The sequence below is a fragment of the Antechinus flavipes genome, chromosome 3 (genome assembly GCF_016432865.1).
Source record: "Antechinus flavipes isolate AdamAnt ecotype Samford, QLD, Australia chromosome 3, AdamAnt_v2, whole genome shotgun sequence".
Taxonomy (NCBI): Eukaryota; Metazoa; Chordata; class Mammalia; order Dasyuromorphia; family Dasyuridae; genus Antechinus; species Antechinus flavipes.
The window spans coordinates 3,572,072-3,595,649 of NC_067400.1; the positions used below are offsets into that span (position 1 = coordinate 3,572,072).

At 47.7% G+C, this 23,578-nt stretch overlaps 2 protein-coding genes and 1 long non-coding RNA gene across 10 annotated transcripts in view; 2 read left to right on the forward strand and 1 right to left on the reverse strand.

Annotated features, from left to right (window-relative positions):
• Positions 1-3,012, forward strand: part of ATP13A5 (ATPase 13A5) — a 96,631-nt gene extending 93,619 nt beyond the window's left edge. Inside the window, exons 29-30 of one of the 2 annotated variants that reach the window (XM_051991624.1) lie at positions 512-592; positions 2,737-3,012. In XM_051991624.1, coding sequence (XP_051847584.1) covers positions 512-592; positions 2,737-2,997 — 342 coding nt within the window. In that variant the 3' untranslated portion in view covers positions 2,998-3,012. Of the gene's footprint in view, positions 1-511; positions 1,180-2,736 lie in introns of those variants that run through there. The other variant, XM_051991623.1, reaches the window with a different exon arrangement.
• Positions 464-21,770, reverse strand: PLAAT1 (phospholipase A and acyltransferase 1). Of its 7 annotated transcripts, XM_051991630.1 has the most exons (12): positions 21,701-21,764; positions 18,955-19,267; positions 15,903-16,002; positions 14,552-14,645; positions 13,606-13,717; positions 12,136-12,274; positions 11,409-11,474; positions 9,639-9,907; positions 8,574-8,659; positions 3,812-3,878; positions 1,186-1,281; positions 464-605 (listed from the first exon to the last, which is right to left on the reverse strand). In XM_051991630.1, the coding sequence occupies exons 5-11, from the start codon at positions 13,612-13,614 to the stop codon at positions 1,234-1,236; spliced, it is 684 nt and encodes a 227-aa protein (XP_051847590.1). In that variant the 5' UTR covers positions 13,615-13,717; positions 14,552-14,645; positions 15,903-16,002; positions 18,955-19,267; positions 21,701-21,764; the 3' UTR covers positions 464-605; positions 1,186-1,233. The 7 variants fall into 7 exon arrangements, with proteins under 7 accessions (XP_051847590.1, XP_051847585.1, XP_051847589.1 ...); XM_051991625.1 differs by lacking the exons at positions 464-605; positions 1,186-1,281; positions 21,701-21,764 and adding exons at positions 2,447-2,769; positions 3,012-3,050 and having other exon boundaries at positions 18,955-19,257; XM_051991629.1 differs by lacking the exons at positions 464-605; positions 1,186-1,281; positions 11,409-11,474; positions 21,701-21,764 and adding exons at positions 2,447-2,769; positions 3,012-3,050 and having other exon boundaries at positions 18,955-19,262.
• On the forward strand, positions 16,012-23,578 carry LOC127558315 (uncharacterized). Its single transcript, XR_007952763.1, has 2 exons — positions 16,012-18,529; positions 22,669-23,578. It is a non-coding gene; the product is annotated as an uncharacterized LOC127558315 (long non-coding RNA).

A 23,578-nucleotide genomic window follows, 5' to 3' on the forward strand; every position in this document is an offset into this window, starting at 1 on the left:
ATTATAAAATGGGGATAATCAAGGTACATTGCCTCCTTGTGAGGATGTTCTGAAGAAAATGCTTTGTGAACTGAGAGCAGTACTAAATTAGTTTTTCATCTAGGGCAAAAATATTTGAGCGGGAAATAGGGATCAGGGGAGAGGGAGGACAACATGGCAAAAATAGTCCTTGGATTCAACCATTTGGATGCGTGGAGCGGTAACTTGATTCAGTCAGGTGGAAAAGGCCCTTTGAGAAGGATGGGCACTAAAGGACCATCTTGGGCATTAGGGGATAAGTAGGACCATTGAACAAATCAGTAGTATGGGCTTAGAGAACGTTTCCGCTATGAGTGGGGATGGAAGGTTCTGTGAAGGAAGAATTCTCCTTTACATCCCAAAGTGGACATGGGCTTGTGATGGAGCCCACTGGCCGCCTACTAGTTATAGCTCTGTCTCGAAACATTCCATAAACATGAATGGTTGAGGGACAAAACGTATAACATTGAGACATGCTACCCTTTCCCAACAGCTCATCCCAACAATCACAACATGGAGGATTTCAGTTCTTGCAGCATCGTTCGTCCAGTTCTGTGTGGCATTTTTTGTGGAGGTGAGCCCAGGATCTGGGGGAGAAAATAACAAATATTGGAGATATAAGACTTTTCCCCCAGCTTTCAACTATGCTGTGTTCTAGTGGAAGGAGTTCCCTTAAGGTCTGCATGGGTCCAGTGAAATTTCAGGTTAAGGGAACATAGATGCTCCTCTTGAGAATCTCGAGTAACTAATTCAGTTAGTAAAATTTTATTAAGCACCTACTGTAGCAGGCACTGAGAATAAAGCAAACTATGACAAACGGCTCCTATCCTCGAAAAGCCTACAGCCTATTTGGGGGCAATGATGTGCACAGAGAAATAATCTGAAACAATTTCTATGAAGTTAATGCAGAGTAATTTCAGCAGGGGGAGGGAAGAGAAGCATTGCCAAATTAGGGATTAGGAAGGGCTTAGTTATAGAAGAGGGACTGAACTTCCCAGAGTGTCCCACTATATGGGCTTGCATTTAATGGGGAGCTAGAATTGCTATGAATGCTTCAGCGTGTAATGGAATAGAATCCAGAGATTAAAAGGCAAATGGCCATGTTGGAGGCTGAACGGCCGCCTCTCCCAGACCACTTCATCAGAAGAGCCAGGTGATATTACTTACGCAAGTTGATGGCCGAAATACGGTCTGTCCCAATTTTTTCTCTTCCATTCAAGGACAAATGTTCATAGGGTCATGATATTCAAAGCTGGAAGGGAACTGAGAGGTCATCTTGTCAACCCCCTTCATTTTACAGATGAACAAACTGAGGCCCAGGGAGGTAAAAGTCAGACAGGGAGTATATAAGTAGCAGAGCCAGCATTCAATTCCAGTTCTTCTGAAGTCAAACTTGTAACTTTTATTTGTTTTTTTTTTTTTTTAAAGAAAGGACAAAGAGACACCAATGATTGAATGTGTTTTCTGAGGGAAAGGACTCTGTCTCTTAGTAAAGAATGAAGGAATGAATAGAATTTATTAAGGTTTCCTACAATCTCTCCACCGTGGTGATAAGAACTGGGGATACAAAACAAACAAGAAAATAATTCCTGCCCTCAAGGAGCTTCCATTCTAATGGTCGACAACGTGTGGAATGAAGCTAGAGTTGGGTGAAGGGGCATGGTCACAGCCAAATGTGGGAGAGGGGGCTGCTGCCAGGACTAGAAAATGTGAAATCTCACAGCCAGAGCCTAGGATCCCAGGGGTGGGAATTTAAATTCTAAGTGGAGGAGAAGGCTGGAGCTACAAGTAGCATGGTGCAGACATAACAAAACCATGGCATGGTGAGCCTGAGACTTGGGCTAGATAAGGTAAAAACTTCCCTGGGATCACAAACTTTTTCTAGCAGATGTTGTGGATTAAGGTGGGTGAGGAATCATATCACAGCTTTTTCATCCCTGTTTTGAAGGGGGAATTCTCCATCTCAACCAAGTTTGTCTTCATTTTTTAGTCTGTGATTCTATTTGGATATTAGAAAGTTGAAGTCCTAAGCAGTGCTCCCTAAAATTTCATTAAGAACACCCCCAAAGCCAACTAAGGAGGGTCCCCAGGACGGTGAAGGGCTTTGGATCCATCCAGGTCAGAACTAGGTGAAGGAACCACGACTGTTTAGCCTAGGAGAATATGAGACTCGGGGTCAGGCCATGAGAACGTTCTTCCAAGTAGTCGATAGCCGCTTGTATAGATGTTGGAGGGATTGGACATGTTCTCTCTGGCCTGTGGACTGGGGGTTGGTGGGCAGTGCCGAAGCCTGCAGGGACCGAGTTGTCTTTGGGGTAGTGGTTTTCCTCTTAGCAGAGGTCTCCAGGCGGAGGGTGGATAACATAGCAAGGGATTCTTAGTCAGGGGCCAATTCTTAGTCAGGTTGGACCAATGAGGGTTCAATGAAGATCTTCCAAGTCTTAGATTTAATGTACTGTTTCAGCTAGGGTGGGGAAGGGGAGGAGAGAAAAGGCAGGCTGCTAGTCTTGGCAAGAGTCTTTCAAAGAGGAACTCCATCAATAGTCCTAAAGAAAGAGGCTGGTATCACGAACATTCTCATGAGCTTATGCTTAGGAAGAACGAAGGAGAGGAAGGGATTTTGCGGGACATTCTCCAGGTGAAGGAGAAAGAGAGTAGGCAATGGGGAGAATGGCTTATTTCTTTCTTCGTTACCGATAAATGCCCTTGACTTTGCAGGATGCCATTCTTCAAAACCGCGATTTCTGGCTGCTGATCAAGAAAAAATGGGGGGTACACTCTAAGAGTCAATACAGGAAATGGCAGAGGAAGCTAGCACAGGACCCCAGCTGGCCCCCCATGAATAGGACGGATTACTCAGGAGAAGGCAAAAATGGCTTCTATGTCAACCCTGCCTATGAGAACAGTGAGTCAACACCGATTCAGACGGTTGATGTCATAGGGCGCAGCACCGAGCAGCATTTCTGGACCCGGCTTTGAAACCCAGGTCTTACCTGACTCATGTCAAACCTTGCCATGCTTTGCTGAATGACCTGTGGATGAGAAGCATCTGTTTTGATCAAGTACAACTCAGAGGAGGAGGAATGAGATTCTGTGCTGTTCTTTGACCCTCCTCATCCAAGGATCCAAAAGAACTTCCCCTGTGAATTAAGTATCTCCCAAGAGAAGACCCAACAGATGTCATTCAGAACTGTCCTCCAGCATAGAGACAGTGAGTCTCGTGGACTATTTATTTCCCAATAAAGTTTATTCTGGACCTGAATAGCCTTATCCTATTGGGATCCTGTCCCTTTACTGGGTGGTCAACATATTCGTGGATGAGCATTAGCAGAAACAGAGAAGATTGGCTTTTATTTGGTCGATTCCAACAGTACTTGTTTGGGAATCTCATGATTTTTAAGGTGCTGTTTGCCGAAGAATCATCTCAACTGTTTTTCGCAAGGACACTAATCTGCAGGCTACTATTAGCGCAGACACTAATCTGGAATCGGGAAGACCTGCATTTAAATCCCATCTTACTAGATAGACACTTTCTAGCTGTGTGATTCTGGGGAGATCCCTTAACCTTTTCCATTTTCCTCATCTATAAAATGGAACTAACACCTCTCTCCCAGGAGTGTTGAGGGAATCAAATGAAACTTGAAAGTAAAAGAAGTATGAGCTATTCTGATTTTCATCATTAGCTATTATAATATTTGTGGGTCCATATTACTTATTTGGGTAAATGAGAATGTCCTGTTTGTTCCCCTTTCTTTGGCAAATCTACTGAGAAGAGCAAAAATAATTTACTGACCTTTTTTGTAACATCATCTTCATTTCCAAGTAAATTCCTCTTATACCTCATCCCCAGGGGGCCATTCCTTATAAATTTTAAGAGAGGGAAAAGATCAGCTTCTCAAAACTAATCAACACATTAACTGAGTCTAATCCTATATGCAATGTTCCACACCCAAAGTCCCTTCCCTGGAAAGGGAGGGAAGTGATCTTTCTATCTCTTCTTGTGAAGAAAACTTGGTCATTTTAACTGCAGTGTTTTATAGGTTTGTTCTTTCCACTTACACCCTGGCAGTCAATGTGTCTGCAGTTTTCCTGTTTTTACTTCACTGGGCATCAGTTCATCTAAGTCACCCCATGTTTTATTTACTCTGTGTTCATCATATTGTGTTTCTCATGGACTAGTCCGTCATAGTCAGGTATCACAACTTGTTTATCTATTCTCTGGTCAATGGGAGTTTATTCTGTCTTCTTTTCCACGTCGCCTCCTTTGGAGCCATCCCCAACACTTTGGGAGGATCGGCCAAAGTCATAAATCCAGCATAAATGACTATTTAATGGAAATAGGGACCAGAGAGGCAAGAAGCATCACGCCATACAGATTTGATGTCACTCAATAGAGTGAGGGTTTCCCCATCTGTGGGTCACCCCAAATCTTCACTAATGGGAAAAGGTTACAATTATCTTTTCTCCCAAACTACAGTCTAACTCAAATCTGACCAGACCAAGAATCCTCCTGACAATACAGCTCTACATTCCACCAGCGTTAAGAATAAACTATACAAATGCATCAATGACATATGAGCTGAGCACTCAGCAGACCATCATTAACGTGGGATCCTCTCCAGTGATGCAGGATGCGGCTCAGCTCTGGTTGGTTCTCATCTTGGGCAATTCCTGTCCAAGCCCTCCCCTTGCATGATCTCACCGGGTCCTTCCTCTCTCCTCTCCTGACACTGGGTGACCAGCAGCAGGAAAGGTGGGGTGTCCAGCCCTTGCTCTTGCTGTCTTTCTGCTCCCACATCCCTTTGCTGATACCATTTGTGCTGTGCAGTAACACGCTTCGGTCTGCTCAGACCTTCCCCTGCCCTCGGACGCCCAAGGCCCACATGCTGCACAATCTCTGGCATCTCTCGGCTCCCAGTCAGGCAGCCCCGGCAGATCTTCACGGTTAAAACTGGCCCTTGACTGGGGGAGACGCTTGGTTCGAGAAGCAGAAACGATTTTCAAATGGATCAATGTCTTATGTCTAAAGTCAGCACTCCCAAGCACTTGGGGGGACGCAAACCCCAAACCCAGCTCCTGCTGGGGCCATCTGTCTAAGCCAATGGCCCCGGCATCGATGGGAATTCTATGCTGAAAAGAAATGTTTCATTTTGTCACACTATTGGAGGCTGGGTAAAACGGGAAAATGTCGGGCTTGGAATCCAGAAGATCTGGATTGACTTTCATCTCAGATCTCAGGGAAGTCACTCTGTGCCTCAGTTCTTCATCTGGAACACGTGGGAATGGAGTTGGATAGCTGCCAAGATCCCTTTCTTCATCTGGGATTTTTCAAAGTGGAAGGTAGCTCCGCTTCCCAAGGTCTCATCCATGTGTGAGCCCCAACTCTCAATCCCTGCCCCGACTTCCACCCAGAACAACTGTACTGCAGAAGACCAGGCGGACGTCTAGGTCTTGGGCACTCAGCATTCTGGCTGCCGCTCTTCCGGGGTTCCTGGTCCTCAGCTTTCCAGGGGAACGCCTCTAGGAACCACCCAGAACGACTGTACTGCAGAAGACCAGGCGGACATCTAGGTCTTGGGCACTCAAGTTTTCTGACTGCACAGAATTCCATCTCTGGATCTCCCTGGTGACCGAGGCCAGTGTCGAGAAAGAATGAGCACCCTCAGATGTTTACTCCTTGGGTGAACACGGACAGTTGAGGCAGCCGCTCCTCATCTGTGAACCACCCAGTATGACTGTACCGCAGAAGACCGGGGGGCTCAAAGTCTAGACCCTGGGCACTCGGTGTTCTGGCTGCCGTTCTACGGGGATTCCTGGTCAATGGGAAATGCCTCTTCTATGGGAGGGGTGCCCACAAACACACGGGGCTTACGAAGTGCTTCCCGCGAACATTCCATCTTGAGGGCTGAGGACTTTGGGACCCACAGGGGTAGAGATTTGCTGAGAAAAGATCAAACCTGAAACTCGTCCACTTCAATTTGTTCTTTCCATTAAGCTGCACGATATCTCAATTCATTTCAAAGGCTCATCAACGGCAGGGCTGAGACCTCGGAGGCATCCCGTTCAGTCCTCTCACTTTACAGAGATGGAGACTCGGGCCCAGAGGGGCCGAAGGGCTTTCTCAAGTCACGTGGGTGGTCAGTGACTGAGCGGGTCCTCTGATGGCGAGTCCACAGTTCTCTGCCTTGGACCGTCCTGAATGAGGGATCTGGAAAATGAGGGGACACCTGCCTGGTGAGGTCCCTTGTGCTGAGGGCCTCAGGAGCCTCTCCAGGCGGAGTAAAAGTGGGAGTGAGTACAGATGCTGCTGATTAAATGCAGCCTCTGTTTTAGGCCGTTTGCCACAGAGTTTCAGGAAGGGTCTCTCTTCTGGACCTGGTTAAAAATACTCAGCCCGATGTTTCTGACATTGTTCCTCAAGACTCACCTAGAGCCAGGCGTGGGATGCACACGTGCCGTGTTTACCCTGTGGACTTAGAAGCTTGAGGTTCCTGAGGATCGGTGACATGCGCAGGTTCAAGTAAGGAGGAAGTACCAGAACTGAACAAGGTCTTTGATCCTCCAGGCCAGTGCTCCCTCTGCCCTCCACCAAGGCGCCTCTCATGGTGCCTTCTATCAACTTAATCCATGGGAAGCAAGCCCCAAACTGCATCCATCTACACCCTCCTAAATAGCCACAGCCTCGCTAGCCATCGGAAACACCGCAACGGAGCCGTGACTCCGGCCGTGAACACACACGTAACCTGAGACGAGCCCCACCAGAGCCCCGGCTGGAAGGTGACCAACTTAACCATCTGCTCTGTGGGACCTTCGGAGCCTTGGGCAGAGCCCCTGGAAAGCAAGCCAGGGCTATAATTAGGGGAGCTGCGCAGGCAGGAGCCACTGCTCCGTCCCTGGCTCTCCTCAAAATAGAACTGCTCAGAATTCCATCTTTGGCTCTCCCGGTGACCAAGCTGCTCCCCTCAGAGGTTTCCTCCTTGGGTGAGGCAGCCGTCCTCATCTGTGACCTGGGGAGCTGAGAGACAATTTCTGGGGCCCCCACTCCCAGGGCTTTGTGAAGGGCTTTGCCAGTCTGGGAGCTGAGATGTGACCGTGGCAGGCAGTGGAGGCTTCTTTCAGAAGGCCCATGAGCTGGGGCAGGGTCATACGTGGGCTCTGGCTCGTACACCACGACAGCCTGAGCCCTGCGTGTCTCCTGCCTAGGAGCCGGACACAGGGGGACGTGGGGTTCGGACTGGGGCAGAGGAGAGACACGGCACTGAGCCTTGCCCCTGGGAGGTAGGCGTGGGGGCTGAGAACAGAGGGTGGGGATGGGGGCCACCCCCGGAGGAAAGGGGCCTAGCAGGGGGCTACGGGAAGGCACGGAGGACAAGTCGTCCCCCAGCCTGTTTCTGGTGAGCCACGTTAAAGGGGGTGCGCGGTCCCCCCTTTCTTTGAGAGGTCTGGTGTAGATCATCAAGCTGGGATCAGGAGCCCTGGGCGCACGTCTGCCTTCCAGACCAGAGCTATCAAACACGGCTAGTCTACATCTGGAACGGTGACTGGGAAATCCTTAACAAGACAAATGAAAATAGGACAGAGCCTAAAACCCTTAACAAGACAGATGAAAATAGGACAGAGCCACGTCTGCTGCTTGCCCGGGGTTTTCTAAGTCACCCTCTGGCCACAGGGATCCTTAGCAACGACCCAGTGGTTCCCGCTTCCTGCTGCCTGCTCACACACCTCACCCAGACTATCGGCGACCTGCCTGGGGGACGGAACGCTCTCCTCTGGGATGTTCTCTACCTGCCAGGAGGAACACTGAGCCTGGAAATGTCTGCCTGTGGAGGGGGGACGTGAGACGTCCAAAGCCTTGGGATCAGAGGTTTATCTCCTAATTCCCAGTTGATGGCACTTGTCACTACATCCCGTCACCAGACCAGAAGTTGGGCTTTTAAGAAACCCTTTGAGTCAGCCAGCCCGGTGTGCGGCCCTTGGGAAGGCACTTTGGGTCTAAGCCAAGAGGGGACCCCCCACCCCCCCCTCAGAAAGCTCCTGGGAGGAGACCTGGCGAGGGACGTGGCTCCAAATGCCGACCTCCCCCACAGGCTGTGGCCCGTTCTTTTGGAGTCGAGATTTCGAGCCAGAACTTTGCTCGCCCCTGCTGCCTTCCTGGTGGGCAGGGCGTGAATGGGTACAGCTTATTAATATGGATTCCCCTCCTTTCTAAGAGCTAACACGAGGGGCTGGCTCCCTCTGGCCTGTGGCAGAAGGCAATTCTCTGCCCACAAATAAATACCAAGAAACCGCCTTTGGGGAAAGAAGAGTTTCTTATAATTGATTAAACCTCAAATGTGGCCCTGGCTGAGGAGCTCCTCCCCCACCCTCCCAGAGCAGTCAGCAACATGGGAACGGGGCCGGGGGATGAGTGTGGCCACGGCGTCACCGAGCCCCTGTTCGGGAGCATCCGTGACCCAGTGAAAGGCGGCCCCAAGTCATCCCGTGACTGGCTACTCTCTCTCTCTCACAATTGCATCAGTTCTAAGAGTTCTCCAATAAATTAATAGTGTTTTTGCCTTTGTTTGCTCGGAAACAAGCCAAGGAGGGAGAAGGCGCCGGCAGCAGCGGTTACAATCCCGATGGCACCGATCGCTCGGTTGGCCTAGAAAAAAAAAAAGAAAATGAAACAGAAAAGTTTCCTTCGGAAGAAGATCCAGAGGCCTCAGTGGCAGTCCTCCTCCCCCCTACTCAAGGTAAAGATCATTTGTGCTGTGGGTTTCACACATCTGTGAAGATGATGAATTTTTTCTTATTCCCCAACGCAGAATGAAGTCCTATGAATTCCAACTTAGTAACTCACACAAGTGAACTGGTGAACAACCTGCTGAGACTGGGTCAGCGCCGAGGAGGATTTTTCAGTGTAGTACATTTACGTGGGAATAGGGAGGAGTGTTTTAGAATAAAGGAAGAGTAGCGCATTTATCCCAGTCACATCAGGAAGCTTCAATTTCCTTTTAATTTCATGAAAAGTCAATATTGGTGCTTCCTATATCTTGCCAAGTTAATTTCTCATGCGGACAACTGAAATTAGCCAGTCTGGCTTCCCCCCGGTGGAGGTTTAGCCATATCTGTCCTTAAGGATAATCTCTATCAGTCTTATCTTGGTATGGGCAGCTAAGTGGTTCAGGGGAGGGAGCTGAAGTCAGGAAAACCCAAGCTGAAATCCAGCCTCAGGCACTTCAGACACTTCCTTATGTGGCCCTGAGCAAATCAATCTCTCCTAGCCTCAGTTTACTCATCTGTCAAATGGGAATAATAACAGGACCCCTCTGAGCTGTTGAGAAAATCAACTATGATAATAATTGTAAATATGTTGCAAGCCTTAAAGTTCTACATAAATGCTGTTTTTGTGACTATCAGACCAGAGTCAGAAAAGTCTCAGTCTTGCTTGCTCAAACACTTGCTAACCCTGAGGCTTTCCGGAAGTATCCTCTCTGCTCTCTGCTCGGACTAGCAAAGAGAAAAGAAAACAGGTTTTCCCCGAGAGCACAGACTTCCCCTCCCAGATAAGTGCAGCGGTCCTCTGAAGCCCCCAAGCCAAGCTGGGAGCCACGGCGGCCCGGCAGAGAAGGGACAGTTACCTGCTCCGAAATCCCTTCTCCATATCGGAGCAAAGTCACGAAATGTTCGCAGTTGTTGACCAGCAGGTCATAGGACACTTCCTGCCCAATGAGGAATTCTGACAGCCGGATGATTTCATCTAGCGGCAGAGGCGAGTACATGTCATCATATTTGTTATTGATTCTGTAAGTGTCAGATCCCACGACGTCCTTCAAGAGCTGCATCCGCACCAGGGCCTTTTTGCTGAATACAGACTTAGCGCTTGTGAACGGAACTGGGGAGCTGTCCTCTGAAAGGCAAGAGAGAAAGCCGGGGGTCAGTCACCTGGGAGGCCCGAGGCCTCCAGACCCAGCCCTGGAGGACGAGGCAGTGCCGGACTCCTCCACCTCCCTTTGCTTGGGAACAATCCTTCTGAGGATGAAAAAGACTCGTGCTTACTCCTCCGACATTGCAGGGCTGGGGAAATACTAATAACCAGAAGAGCAACAAATCACAAATATAAACAAATAAAAAGCAAACAAATACTAATAATTAAAAAAGCAAATAAAAAACAAACAAATAATATAAATAAAAAACAGAAAGCAAAGACAAATAATAAAAATAAAAAATGCAAGTAATAAACAAAAAGCAAAGAAATACAAATAACAAAAATCAAATACAAATAATAACAATAAACAGAAATACAAATAATAAATAAAAAGCTGTTAAACAATGGCAAATAGCAAAAACAAACACAAATAATAAAAATACAAATACAAATAAAAAAGCAAAATGAAAATAAAAATACGAAAATACAAATAATAAATAACAGAAAGCAAACAAATGCAAATAATATAAAGATACAAATAATAAAAAACAAAAGCAAACAAATGCAAATATCAAAAAACAAATACAAATAATAAAAATTAAAAAATCAAACAAATACGAATAATAATAAAACTTCCCTTAAATAAAAACCCAAAGGGAACAAAATAGCCAGTAGAATGTAAGCACTAGAGGGCAAAGACAATTTGTCTTTTTGTCATTGTATCCCTTAGGCTGGCCCATGGAATTCATTAATGTTTTGGATACTCTTATCTCAGAATACAGGCCTTAGTGATCCCTGGGAACTGGCCAATCCAGGTGAGTTCACTCCTTAAGTAAAAAGTTCAGGATAACCAGTAGAAAGAAAACACAGAAATTTTGGGACAAAGTTATTTGTAAACAAGAAGAAAAAATAGTATCAGCTTAAATAAATCCTATCACATCCATGTGACACAATTCTTTAATACTGTGAAGAGTAATACGTATGAGTGTTATGAGGAATGAAAAAAAATTCTGGAAGGATCTTTACAAAATTAAATCCCGTTCACTTCCCCTTTTCCCTCCCCGAGCTTCAATATGAGCGAGAGGAGACAGAGGTGAATGGACAAATGCAGGAGAGACTGACAAAGGCATTGACAAGTTGTTAGGATGTTTGATATGGTTCTTAATAATTGAAGTTTAAGTAGTTGGAAATAAAGTTGAATAGTGATATTCACCATGAAGTTTATAATAAATTAATCATGATATTTTAATAATTCAGTTTATAATAAATAATTTTAAAGTGAAACCAAATGCTTAAAAGTCTCCATTCATCTCTTCTCCCCTCTCTCAATGCTCTTTCAATTCTTCTCAAGGAGGAGCTTCAGGTGGGAGCTAATGGCTATTATACTAGGAAAGCACATTATAAAGAGAAATGATAGGAGACAGTGGAAAGAGTGCTGGGTTTGATAAGAGTCAAGGGACTTGATTTCAAATCCAGATTTTACCATTTACTTCTTGTGCAAGCTGAGGAGAGTCATGTGACTTTTGTATGCCTCCGTTTCTTCCTTCATCTGTAAAATGAATTTTGCCTAGATGATTTTTAAGGTTCATTTTATCACTAAAATCACAATCCTATGCTTCTATGAAACTTAGAAGAAACAATAATTAGTTAAACAAATTGAGGTGTATGTATATATATGCATATATATATATATACACACGTATACTAATACTCTGCTATAAGAAATAATGACTGATAAAGACAAAGAATAATTGGAAGATTTGTATGAATTGTTATCATGTGAAACAAACCACCAGAGGAATCAGTTTATATAACAAGGACAAAATAAACAGGAAGGACAACAGCAAAACAATCAAAACTGAATGCTGTAAAATTAAAATGAACAAGTTTGATTCCAAAGAAATACAAGAAGACATCTCTCCTGCTCTTTACAGAGGCAAAGGATCATGGGCATGGAATAATACATGTAACATCAGACTTTTTTTTTTTGACAAATACAAGAAGACATCTCTCCTGCTCTTTACAGAGGCAAAGGATCATGGGCATGGAATAATACATGTAACATCAGACTTTTTTTTTTTGACATGTTGGTTCACGGTCTTTCTGAGTCAATGTGAAGGGGACAGACATAATGGGAAATGTAAGTATTAGAAAAACAAAAGATAGAAATGAAAATGTATCTTCAAAGAAGAAAGAATTGGGGCTCTTACCTGTTGGGGCCATATTGATGACATAGCCATCACCCAGATATAAAGTCCAGTGCTGGTAACCTGGACGAAAGACTTCAATCAAGTCCCCGGGTTCAGGATTTTCGGTATAATATGAATCATAGTTATTATATGATGCCATCTGTAAGGACAAATCCAGAGGGTGTTACCCAAGGCATTTATCCTTGAAAAGATTATCCAAGGGAAAGAAAGACAGTCGGCCTTAATAGACCATGGTCCTCGCATTCACCATTCCCAAAGGTGTCATGGATCTCTGCCTATGCGGACCATCCTATAGCTTTTCCCTTAGAAGGGATTTCTGAGCAGAATGCTCAGTCCTTAGGTTAGTTCTTCATATGGAACACAGATAAGCATCACATTTGTGGGTCTAAAATTTGAAATGCATTCCCCCTTCCTCATGATCCTCTCACTGTTAAATTAAGCATGGCATAAAACAAAGAAATGGGTGCTGATCCAAGGAGTCCATTTTGCCATGGAGGATGTGCAATCATCAGACAAAGTTGGGTCATTTATATCATCTCGGGCCACGTCCCCTTCCTTTCTCTAAGAAGCAGGTTTAACTCTTGCCTATAAAATAACAGAACCAGTGGGAGAAACTAACTAGATATAAGCCGAATCCTAAACTGAATGGAATTATGGGTATGGACTCCCAGTGAGGGGGTTTCATAATTTGTTTGACAAGAAACAGGAGTCAAGGAGCTGACAAGTCCAACCCAAAACTGTGGGGGACAGAATTCTCTCTCCTCCATCCAAACCATCTCCCTGTTTATACCCCAATGGCAGCTCTAGGGAGGTGTCATGGGCGTGGGCAACCTGGCTAATTGGTTCTGAAGCCTGCCATCTTACATGTAGGGTGAGGGAGGAGAAAAAGGATGCTAGAACCCAACACCTGGGGCTGAACCCCACGTTAGCCACATGGCTGCCCTGGGCGAGTCACTTGATTCAGTGCTATTTCCTGGTCTGTACCAGGAGGCTGACCTTCACTTGCCTCCCTGAGCTCGCTGGGTCTGGAAAAGCTCCAAATGGGAGTCGAGCTCTCCTGGGTGCCAAGTCTACAGTCCCATGGCACGGGGCACGGAAGGCCATCTGTGCTGCTAGTGTGGCTTGCACTTAAGCCCTGGCCCCTGACCCACGAAGCAGGTGCCTGTGTCCTCTGACTACTCAGGGCTCCCTGACTAAGAGCTCCCAGTCCCCCCTGACTAAGAGCTCCCAGTCCCCCCTGACTAAGAGCTCCCAGTCCCCCCTGACTAAGCGCTCCCGGTCCCGTGCTCCCTCCGCCCCCACGCCCGTCAGTGGGGCAGCTTCCCCAGCAGCCGCAGGGGCAGACTGTGCCATTGCCACAGGCAGAGCCGCCGTCCTCCGGCTGCCCGGCACATCCAACCCCGGCCGGTCAGGGGAGCTTTTCTGCCCCCGTGGGGCCGGCGCTGCGGGGATCTGACGGAGCCTCCCTACCTTCAGCATCCCCTGGGCCCGGGCACATCCACGGGCGCCTCTGCTCCCTGCACAGCAAGGTGGCGCCGACTGAGTCTTGGGTCGCAGCTCCTGCGTGGGAGGTGCTGCTCGCCTGCGGGCAGAGCAGAGAGGGGAGGCGGCGCCTGAGCCCGAGCCTAGGCTGTCGCTGGCACTCCGTGCGGGGCCGCCCCACCCCTAAGCTGGCAGCGGCTGCCAGGCTGGGGGGCACGCGGAGCGAGAACCGCCCTCGGAAAGCTGCGCACACGGCGGAGTCAGCTTCCGCGCAAGCCCACAGCCACCCGCTCGGAGCGAGTAGAGCCGTGTGCCCCCCAGCCCCCGACCCCTCCCGGCTGAGCCAGTCCCCTGCTCCCTGGGATTTGGGGTCGGGGCGCCGTTGCCTCAATGGTGACCACTGCGCCGGCGGCCCCGATCGCTCCCTCCCCACCCCCCGCAGCCTCAGGCTCCCCAGTCTTCCCTGTCCGGGGCAGTCGGAACCCGAAAGTTCGGAGCCCGGGATGAGGGAGGGGGAGCTGACTAGTCAACAACCCCCTCCGTCTTTTCCTCCTGGCAGCGTGCCGACGCCCGGGCAATGATCCACCTGACGGAGCCATGGCTGAGCTGTCCCTCACCCCCCTACTCCCAGGGCCCGCAAGGTCACGGTCAAGACTTCCCCATAACTGCTACTGGGGATTCTCATGGGGTTTCTGGGAATAGTGGCCCTGGGAAGGGCTCCTGAAACCAAGGGAGGTACAGCCAGAGGCTTCCTGGGAGGAGGGACCCCTGTGCGGCAGGCTAGTGCACTGGCCGGGCGCCTGGGGCCAGCCCTCCCCCGCCCCGCGCCCGCGCGGTCCGAGATCCGCCCCCCTGCTCCTCCCCTTTACTGGCCTCTCCTGCACGTGAGGGGGATGGGCGTCAGAGGGCTCCAGCCTCCGGCCCAGGACTCTACCTGTTCACATAAATGGATTCCTTTCAACTGCCCAGTCTGCTGTGACTGCGGAGCCCGCCAGCGGCCGCCAGGCCTCCTTCACCTTCCCCGTTCCCTGCAAGAGAGTGGCTCTAGATGGAACTGGACGGACCCCGGCCGCGCTTGCAGGCTCAATGGCCTCACTTAGGGAGGCAGGCAAGCCTCGGGGGGCCCTGACTCCCTCCTTGCCCATTCTGCCCAGGAGAGGAGAGGCCGTGGTTTGTGCCAGGAGCCGGGAGCCCACAGAGCCTAAAGGGGCCGGGCCCTGGCCCCTGTCAGAGCCGGCGTGGAGTCCCATTCCAAGATCTAGAGCTGGCGTCTCTGGTCCAGGAGCTGGAGTGCTGGGGCAGGAGGCCAGCCCTCTCTAGAGGAATTCAAACAGATAGAAAAACTCTCCTCCACTTGACAACAAAAGCAACAAGTCCAAGGGCCAGTGGGATTATGATTTCCCACAGAAGCTTCTGTGTCTGCCATGTCCAGATCATCAAGGAGAGGGCACTGGCTGGGGGCTGGACACCAGAGGCTTCTTTCCTGAGACACATGGGACAAAAAGCCTCCGGGAAGGGGATTAATGCATTCGGAGGTCCCCTCTCTGAATCCAGATCCCTACTTGGTCACTGTGTGACGGCGGAACTCGCTCTCTCTGGGTCTCAGACTGTTTAAAAGGTGAGGAGCTTGCTTTTGGGGTACCTAGATTTCATCCTGTGACCTGGAGGCTCAGCCCTCAACACTTATTAATGGGTGACTCTGGGCAAGTCCCTTAACGAATTGGCTTCAGTTTCCTCACCTACCTCAAAAGATCGGGTGAGGATCAAAAAAGGGAGTATTGAAAGTTACTCTGCAAACTTCAAAGGGCTGTCGAAATGTGAATTGGATGACCCCCCAAAGGAGCTTTTACTTAAAAGTCAATCCGTCTATGGCGACTTACTCTAGAGCTATGGCTCTCATCCCAACCCCGGCCCGTCATACTTAGCATACATTTCCTCAACGACATTACTTCCACTTAGTGCTTGTCTATCATCATTGGGAATCCACTGCAGCTGACTTCCTCTCTTCCCTGTCTTTGGGTCATCTGCACACTTTACTCCTGGTAGACTGAGGGAGTCCCCTAGTCATAGTCACAAGGCTCTGTGATCTCACTCGCTGAGCCGTTCCCTCCAGTGACACTCACCCATGGCTGCCTGTGCCACTCTGGGCCGGGTCCACCCAACAGTGGGTCTTCCCGGCCTCCTGGGGGGCTTCCTTAGTTTCTCCCATCTTAGGGAGGGTCCCACTCAGGCCCTCCCCCTTGGGATTCATGTCATCCCTCTTTCTCATCACAGGAACCACCTACCTTCTGCCATAAGCAATTCTTGGATGACATTCATCAGTTCTATTCTTCAGAGCTCCTCATTGGTTATAAGGTACCTTGCATCAAAGACTGGATTGTTGACCTAGAGTTAGAAGGGACTTCAGACGTTCAACTTCCTCATGTTATAGAGGAAACTGAGGCACATAGCATGGATTCTAGAGCTAGAGCTCTAAGGGACCTCAGAGGTCACCCAGTACAAGTTCCTCATCTTACAAGTGGAAAAAAGTCACATTAAGTCCGAGCGAGACAGAGCAAAGGGGACCTTGGAAATAGATCATGTAGGCCAAGGATTCTTACTGTCCAGAAAAACACGGGCTGCTTGGACAGTTGGGAGAATCCTACACTCCCACCCTCCTCAGACTGATGTTCATCACCTACATTCATCCTTGAAAGAAATGCTTCATTTCAGTTACAGGTCAATGACATGGAAGATACCATTTTTTTTCCCTCACTGAGATAACTTTTGTCTGGTCCAATCCAACACTCTCATGTTACAAAAAGGGAAACAGACCTAGATAGGTTAAGGGCTATTTCAATTAGAGGTTAATGACATCTTTTTCTGAGATAATTTTTGTCTGATCTAATCCAACGGTCTCATTTTATGAACAGGAAAACCGACACCTAGAGAGGTTAAGTGGTGTCCTTACTACGCAGGTAGTGAGTGCCAGCGCCTCAACTTTAATCCAGGGTCTCTGGATTCAGATTAGGGTCTCCCTACCAAACCCACTGCTTCCCACATTTGGTGGCCCCCCTCTCCATGATCAGCCTCTGGGCTCGGCAATTTACTTTTCCTACAAAGGGATCTTATTGGATCTTCAATAGGGCAGGTGAGCTTAGTTCAGGGGCTGAGAAATACAAAGCCCTTTGGGCTTTACCTTGGTTCACTTTGGAACCAAGGCCTTTAACGCATATGAATTATTGATGGCTTTCAAGGCCTTGTTTGAATTCCTTTGCGCTTTGAAAAAATTTGGGAATGAACCTGACTTCTGCCTTGCTGCTTTCACGGAGCCATAGAATGTCAAAGCTGAGAGGATCTCAAAAGTTCTCTTTTCTCACCCTCATTTGTCAAAAGGCCGAGGGAGGTTGGAGTTATAGATCTGGATACTGAAAAATAGCCAGTGCGCTCTATGTGTGAAAGAAAAGCTTTAAAAAAAAAAAAAAACTTTTCTGTTTAAATATATATTTACAGTTAGAAACTCCCCCTGTCAAATCCTCTTTAAATTCCCAATGAGAAAATTCATAAGCCTCCTTTCTCTTTACTAAGAGAAACTCAGATTTCAATTGAGTCATCAGGGAAGGCGGAGGCTGGCTTGTGATTTTATACAGGGCAGTTATTGTGAGCATTTAGAAAACCTCCCTGCTTAGGAGTGAAATTTATGATGTTTGCCAGGTTAATCTGCTTTCTCTAATCGGACTCTTAATCATCCAGTCTCCTCCCTGTGATATGGATTCATGAATGTGAATGGGGCGGGCTGCACAGTCAAGGGAAGATGATAAATTGTCTTTTCGTTTGGGGGGCATTTATGATTAAAAGGTTCATAATAGAATTAAAATGAAATAAGTCCTGTAATTTTACTGCTCTGTTCCTGCCAGGTATGAATAAAAAGGGCTGGGCTCAGAAAAATGCCGTTCAGATGGAGAGTGGAAACTGTAGGAGACATGAAGAAAGGAGGCTTTGTGCTTTCTGAAAGCAGGAGGGAGACTGGAGAGTGGGTGGGTGGTGTTAAGTACCCCGTGCTGAGCTGTGGAGGAACTACAGGGAATTCAAATGACCACAGAGGGAGAATGAGAAATTAGCCACCGGCCACAGCTCTCCTCAGTGGATGCGACTGGGGAGGACTGGGTGCTCCATAATTATTCAGGCAAAAGCGCTCCACCTTGGCAGTCATTGAGTTACCATGAGTGTGTCCTTAAGTCCACTCTGGTCAGTTCCATCAGGTGTCACACCGACACTTAGAAGAACTGAAAAGTGACTAGTTTTATTCTATCTGACCTCAGAACTGGGAGCGAGGGGGAGAAGATAAAAGGGAAGCGAGTGGAGACTCCATTGATGAAAACTCCCAGGATGGAAAGGGCTTCCTTGGCAGGTTCGTCTACATAGACTGGCCAAGCGAACTGGAGAGTTCTGATGATCCCCTTCCCCATCTGCTATTGAGGGATTGGGGTGTGGGGAACTGCAAGGTTCGTATGGGGTGTCCCTATTGATTAGTTTCCTTATGTAAACCTTTTTCTTCTTTAATCTGCAGGTGAGAGGGATCCAGAATCAGGAGAGCAAATCAGATCTCCTGGGGAATTGATTATAAAATGTACCACCTGTTACATGCTATCAATTGTTCTATCTCAGCCAAAAGGTGGTTGGTCAAGTCCCTATGGGAATTGAGAGGAAAGAGGACTGATCAAAGCTTGAAAAACTGAGTGGCGAGCACCAGGGGAGGAGAGATGGGGGAGTACACACCTGTCTCGGAGTTTCCCAGCCTGGTGAGAGGTGCCCGGATAGCCCTCTCCTCTCTCTGTTGAAGAAATCTTACCTTTATCTGATGAAGTGAAACCTAGAAACACCCTCTGAAGGCACTTGCCAGTCACTTGGGCACTGGAGATGAGGGGGACAGGTAAGACCCTTTGTGGGAGCTTATGTCATTACCTCCTGCCAAATGCTAATTAGGAACCTCCGAGGTGACCTTGGTTTGAGAGACAGGGCTGGGAACTGTGAGCCTATAGAATCAGGGGAGCCCATGGTTATGGTGAAATTATGTTCTGGGAGTGTTTCTTCTAAAAGGAGGAAGGCTAAAATGGGCCCGCGTGACTCTGGAGGTTGTTGGGATGAGAATAGAGGGAAGTATTAAAGAATGGAGAAGAGAAGATTAAGGGTGGGGAAGGGGGGGTGCTCAAATAGTGGAAGGGTTTCACATGCAGGAGAGAAACAATGGTGAGAGGGGAGGTTCCTTGTCAGGTAAATAAAATCCTAACCCCCCCAAAAAACTGAAGTAAATGCGACCAAACCATCATTGGAGGTGTTGAGTTCTCCCTTACGAACCATTATTGGAGGTTTGTTGAGTTCTCTCTTACGAACTATCATTGAAGATGTTGAATTCTCCCTTGCGAATCATGGTTAGAGTTGTTGAGTCCCCCCCCTTCCAGGAGGGTCCTCACCCAGAGGCTGGAGGATGGCTGTTGACTTGGTCGTAGGATGGATGGTTTCTTAGTCAGGGTTGAGGGGGCTGAGAGTGTTTCAAGCCCCCCAAGATTCTAGAATTCTGTGACAAAGGCCAGTCTAGAACTTGCGGTCCATTCTGGAACACTGGAGGTAGATGGCCCAATGAGAACAGCAGCAGAGGCTGGGGGCAGGGCTGTCAAACACAGGGCAGGGATTCAGAACCCGTTTGGGTTGGGGATTTTTCCATCTTAGACCCATTTGACTGTCAGTCTAGGGAAGGCTAATTATTCTTCTTTGTCTAAAAGATCTAGATTCAGCTTAAAAAGTGAAACTACAAGTGTTTACAGGACTCCAAAGGTTAGAAAGAAGAGTGAGTGCATTTTCGCATGAAAATGCCTGTATCCATGGAGACCTGTGAGGTTCTTTATACACACACCCTCCCCCCACCTCAGGGAGTCATTGGAGGCTGCTGAACCTGTTAGTGGTTCATGTCCTTAGAAAAAGTGACAGATTGATTGTAGTTATAGAGACTGGAGGCTTTCCTCTTCTCAAGGTAATTACTGAGGAACTTGGCCATGGGTGAAAACCTTCTATTTCTCCCTCTGATTACGCTAGGCTTTGTCTTTTTTCTTTTTTTTTTAATAATAGGAAAAAGCTGGAAAAGCTGCCCAACCCCTCTTTATAATCAGGCTTGAAAGCTTTCTAGATTGTCAACCTGTATGTATCCAGAAAATTCTGGTGTGTCTGAGAGAATGTGTCTTTTTAAAAATCAATTTATTCACATGTAGCCTTAACGTGGCCATGGCCAGTGAATTCTTTCCTATTTTTTCATTCATTAGGGTTTGGGACTGGGATTACACATGAGTCTTTGAGGGAATTTCCAAGTGAAAACTCCTGACAATGAAAATCAATAGATTGAAAAGCTCTTTTAAAAAGCTTGAAGACTTAAGAGTTTGAGAGTGTAATTGTTTGGGACATTTCACAGGCTAGAATCACACAGAACGTGGGAAAGGTGATGGATCTGAATCTTCCAGATTTGGAATAGAAAAAGAGGCACAGATGCTGCCTGAACCAGATCAAACTGTAATTGGGAATTATTTAACAAGATAAATAGACATATATGGTAAAACATATGTAATGTTAATATATAGTTTTCTGAATCACATCTATAATTCACCAGTATCCTTTTGTATGGTTTAGTCACACACAGGGGCCCTCAAACTACGCCCGTGGGCCAGATACGGCAGCTTGAGGATGTTTATCCCCCTCACTCAGGGCTATGAAGTTTCTTTATTTAAAGGCCGACAAAACAAAGTTTTTGTTTTTACTATAGTCTGGCCCTCCAACACTCTGAGGGACAGTGAACTGGCTCCTATTTAAAAAGTTTGAGGACCCCTGGGTGACTCCAATTTCTACTTGAATCTGAGCCTTCACTCTAGACCAGATTGCTCCCCACAAGTTCTATAAAGTGAACGATTTGTTCTGACTTGCCATACAACTGGCATTTTCAACTGTTATTTGTTTGGACCTCAGGCTGGACAGCTAACCCTAAACTCCAATCCTCGGGGATTCTCATGAGTTTGGGCATATGCCCTTCCTTCTGACCCATTGTAACTGATGGAGCCAGCCTCCTTGGAGGTCTCCACTCAACAGCTGGGAGAAATCCTCCCTCCGTTACCACCTTTTCACTGTAGCACTCTTCCTGCCCAGCTGGGAACCTTCAGCACTTCTCTTCCATATCTTATAGCAAACCCTCTACAGAGACCTACCCAGTGACCTGGAACCCTGCCTCTGGATTATCTGTTGTTTCCTGCCACTTATATACCTATGGGGTACTTGGGTTGTATAAAGGCTCCCTCTCTCCCTCTTCCTTTACCTATTTTCCTTTCTCTCTGTCTCAGAATCTCTCTCCTTCTTTCTTCTCTGTTAGCTACATCTCCTATCTAGGTTTACACCCATCTTTGCCCAAAGTGCCTCTTCCTAATCTCTTCCAGTTTCACCATTCTAAGGTTTCCTTTCCTATGTTTTTTCCCATCTCTTCTGTGACTCTTTCCTTCTAGATCTTGATCCTTCTAGATGATTGGGCACTGCTTCAGTCATAGACACAGAGATCTAGAATTACCAAGGGTGTGACCCTGGGGAGGTGATTTGATCTCCATTTGCTTCAGTTCCCTCATCTGTAAAATGAGGATGAGAATACCTCGCACCCCAGGATTTCTGTGAGGATCAAATGAGATATTGGCACAGTATTTTGAAAACCTTAAAGTGCTATATAAAGTTGTTAATATTATTATGATGATAACTTGTGACTTGGGCTTATCCAACTTTCCGAATGAGCCATTAGAATAGATAAAAGTTTTAGTGGAGAGGTTCCCCTGACGTCCATTCACAGAGGCTGCAAGTCATCCTCCAATCCTGTCTGCCGGAAACATTACATAGATTAAATTATCTGACTTTAGCACTGGCTTGCGCTACCCAAACCCCACTTTATCTATCAATCTATCAATCTAATCTGTCCATCTGTCCATCCATTTTTCCATCTATGCATTCACTTATCTAGCTTGCTTTCTATCTATATGTATCTAACTAGCCATGTATCCATCCATCCCTGCATCCCCAGACTGACCTTATTGCTGCTTGCTGGGATGACCTCTCCTGTAGTCGGGCCCTCTCTCTCTGCCCCGCAATTGTTCCCGGGCCATTTTGCCAGCAAAATGTCCTCTGGCCTATGTTCTGGTAACCATGGCAACATTAACCTAGCTGATTGTATTTAGTTATTTACTTTTACTAGGCCCCTTTCATGCCCCTGTGCCTCCCCTTAGCCTGATCCCAAGAAAGTCCCATAAGCTTGCGGCATACCAGGTGGGGCTTATTGCCTGCCTGAGCTAGAAAGCTCCAGGGGAGTCCAGGGGGAAGCTACACAGATCTCCAAGCTCCCAGTTTGATTCCTGTCTACACTGGCTGGAAAATAAGGTACAAACACTTTTCATGTCTCTTCCACGTCTAAGATCCTGTACTTTTTCAAGGACTGTAGTTGTGGTCAATGAGCCCAAGTGTGAGAGCAAACCCCGAAGACATTGGACAATGTTTGGGAGGGGGCGGTTCATCTTTCTCAAGGGAATGAGCACCCCAGAATCCAGGTACCGAGGCAGTGTGGTGATAGAGCTCCTGGGTTACCCTGCCCACAGCTAGCTCCCACGACCGCTGAAGGAAGCGGAGGGAGCAGGCGCATCTTCTCTCACTTTGTAGAAACCATTTTCACGTCCTGCAGACGCAGCCATCCCAGGTTTACTTTTCCATGTTGTGTTGCTCGCTGGTTTTCTTGTTTGCGAGGGGAGGGAAGGCGCGTTGTATGAAACATTCTTTGACCTGCGTGGAGAGTCTCGAAGGAGACCCTAATGGGCCGGGAGCATTGGCTGCGGCCAGCCTGACTCGAGAGTGCGCCAGATGCCCAAGCCAGCGACTGGCACACGGGGAACAGACAAAGATCGACAAAGCACTTATTGGCCCCTTGGTGGGCGCTGTTCTAAGTGCTGATGTTACAACTGCGAGCCTGCAGGACCCCAAACGTGGCTCTCTCTGGTTCTCCTGTAGGATCACTCCTCCTACGGCTGTGCTGTGCTGAGCAAGGACACGGGGCAGCTTTAGCCCCCGTGCAGCGATCCGGCATCCTCGGGGCCTCCAGGAGCAGGGATTATAGACATGGAGCATCATGACAGGCAAGCAGCTCACACCCTGTAGTAGGGGACCTGAAGGAGGGCTGGGAAGTGGAGGGAGCGCAGAGCTGCTGACATGCCTGGTGGGAAACAGCAAATGCTTGGGAGGGAGACCCATGGTCATCTGGAGGGTCTTGGAAATGGCATAAAAATGTATCTGGGCCAGACTGATTGAAGGCTCACTTTTACCACAGTAAAACACTCCAGGGGTCTTAATGACTATCGATCGGCAAGAAAGATTTCCTCCCAGGAGGCATTTATGTCACAAGGAGCGGTCGAACTAAAGGGTACAAGTGAAAGACCAAACCTCCCGCTTCAGGGGGGCCGCAGAGAGCTGCCTGCTGTCTCCAAGGTACTCTGGCAATATGGAACAGAAGCAGGGTTTATTTAACTCGGATTCTCTGACCCAAGGTTCACTGCTTTTTGTCCAGTGAGAGGAAATGAGTTCCTGGGGGCTGAGTTTGGGCTAGAGGAGACTAAGGGTCCAAACCTCCTTTTTCCTTTTCCTTTTGGTTATGGGTTGTATAAATTTGGTAAGAAACCACTTTAAATGCAAGATAGCATGTAGAATTTAACAACCAAGCCCAGCAAATGAAACACGTAGAATTGGGGGCTGTATGTCCCAATGGAAAGATCAGGGTACAGTCTCCGAGCCCTGGCATGTACCACAGCCTAGGACTCCCCCCATCCCTGACCCTAATGCCCTCATCCATACAATGAAAAGGTCGGAGCGATCAAGTGTTCTCTTTCTGAAAAGCTTTTAAATAAAAACAGAACAAAACCAAAAA

Bases quoted from the DNA above. Each gene is read 5' to 3' on its own strand.
- PLAAT1 (XM_051991625.1), bottom strand. The intron at 8,660-9,638 runs GTAACTGTCCCT...TTTTTTTTCTAG, and splicing joins GAGAAGGGATTTCGGAGCAG to GCCAACCGAGCGATCGGTGC. The intron at 2,770-3,011 runs GTAAGACCTGGG...TTTCTTGATCAG, and splicing joins CAAGGTTTGACATGAGTCAG to CAGCCAGAAATCGCGGTTTT.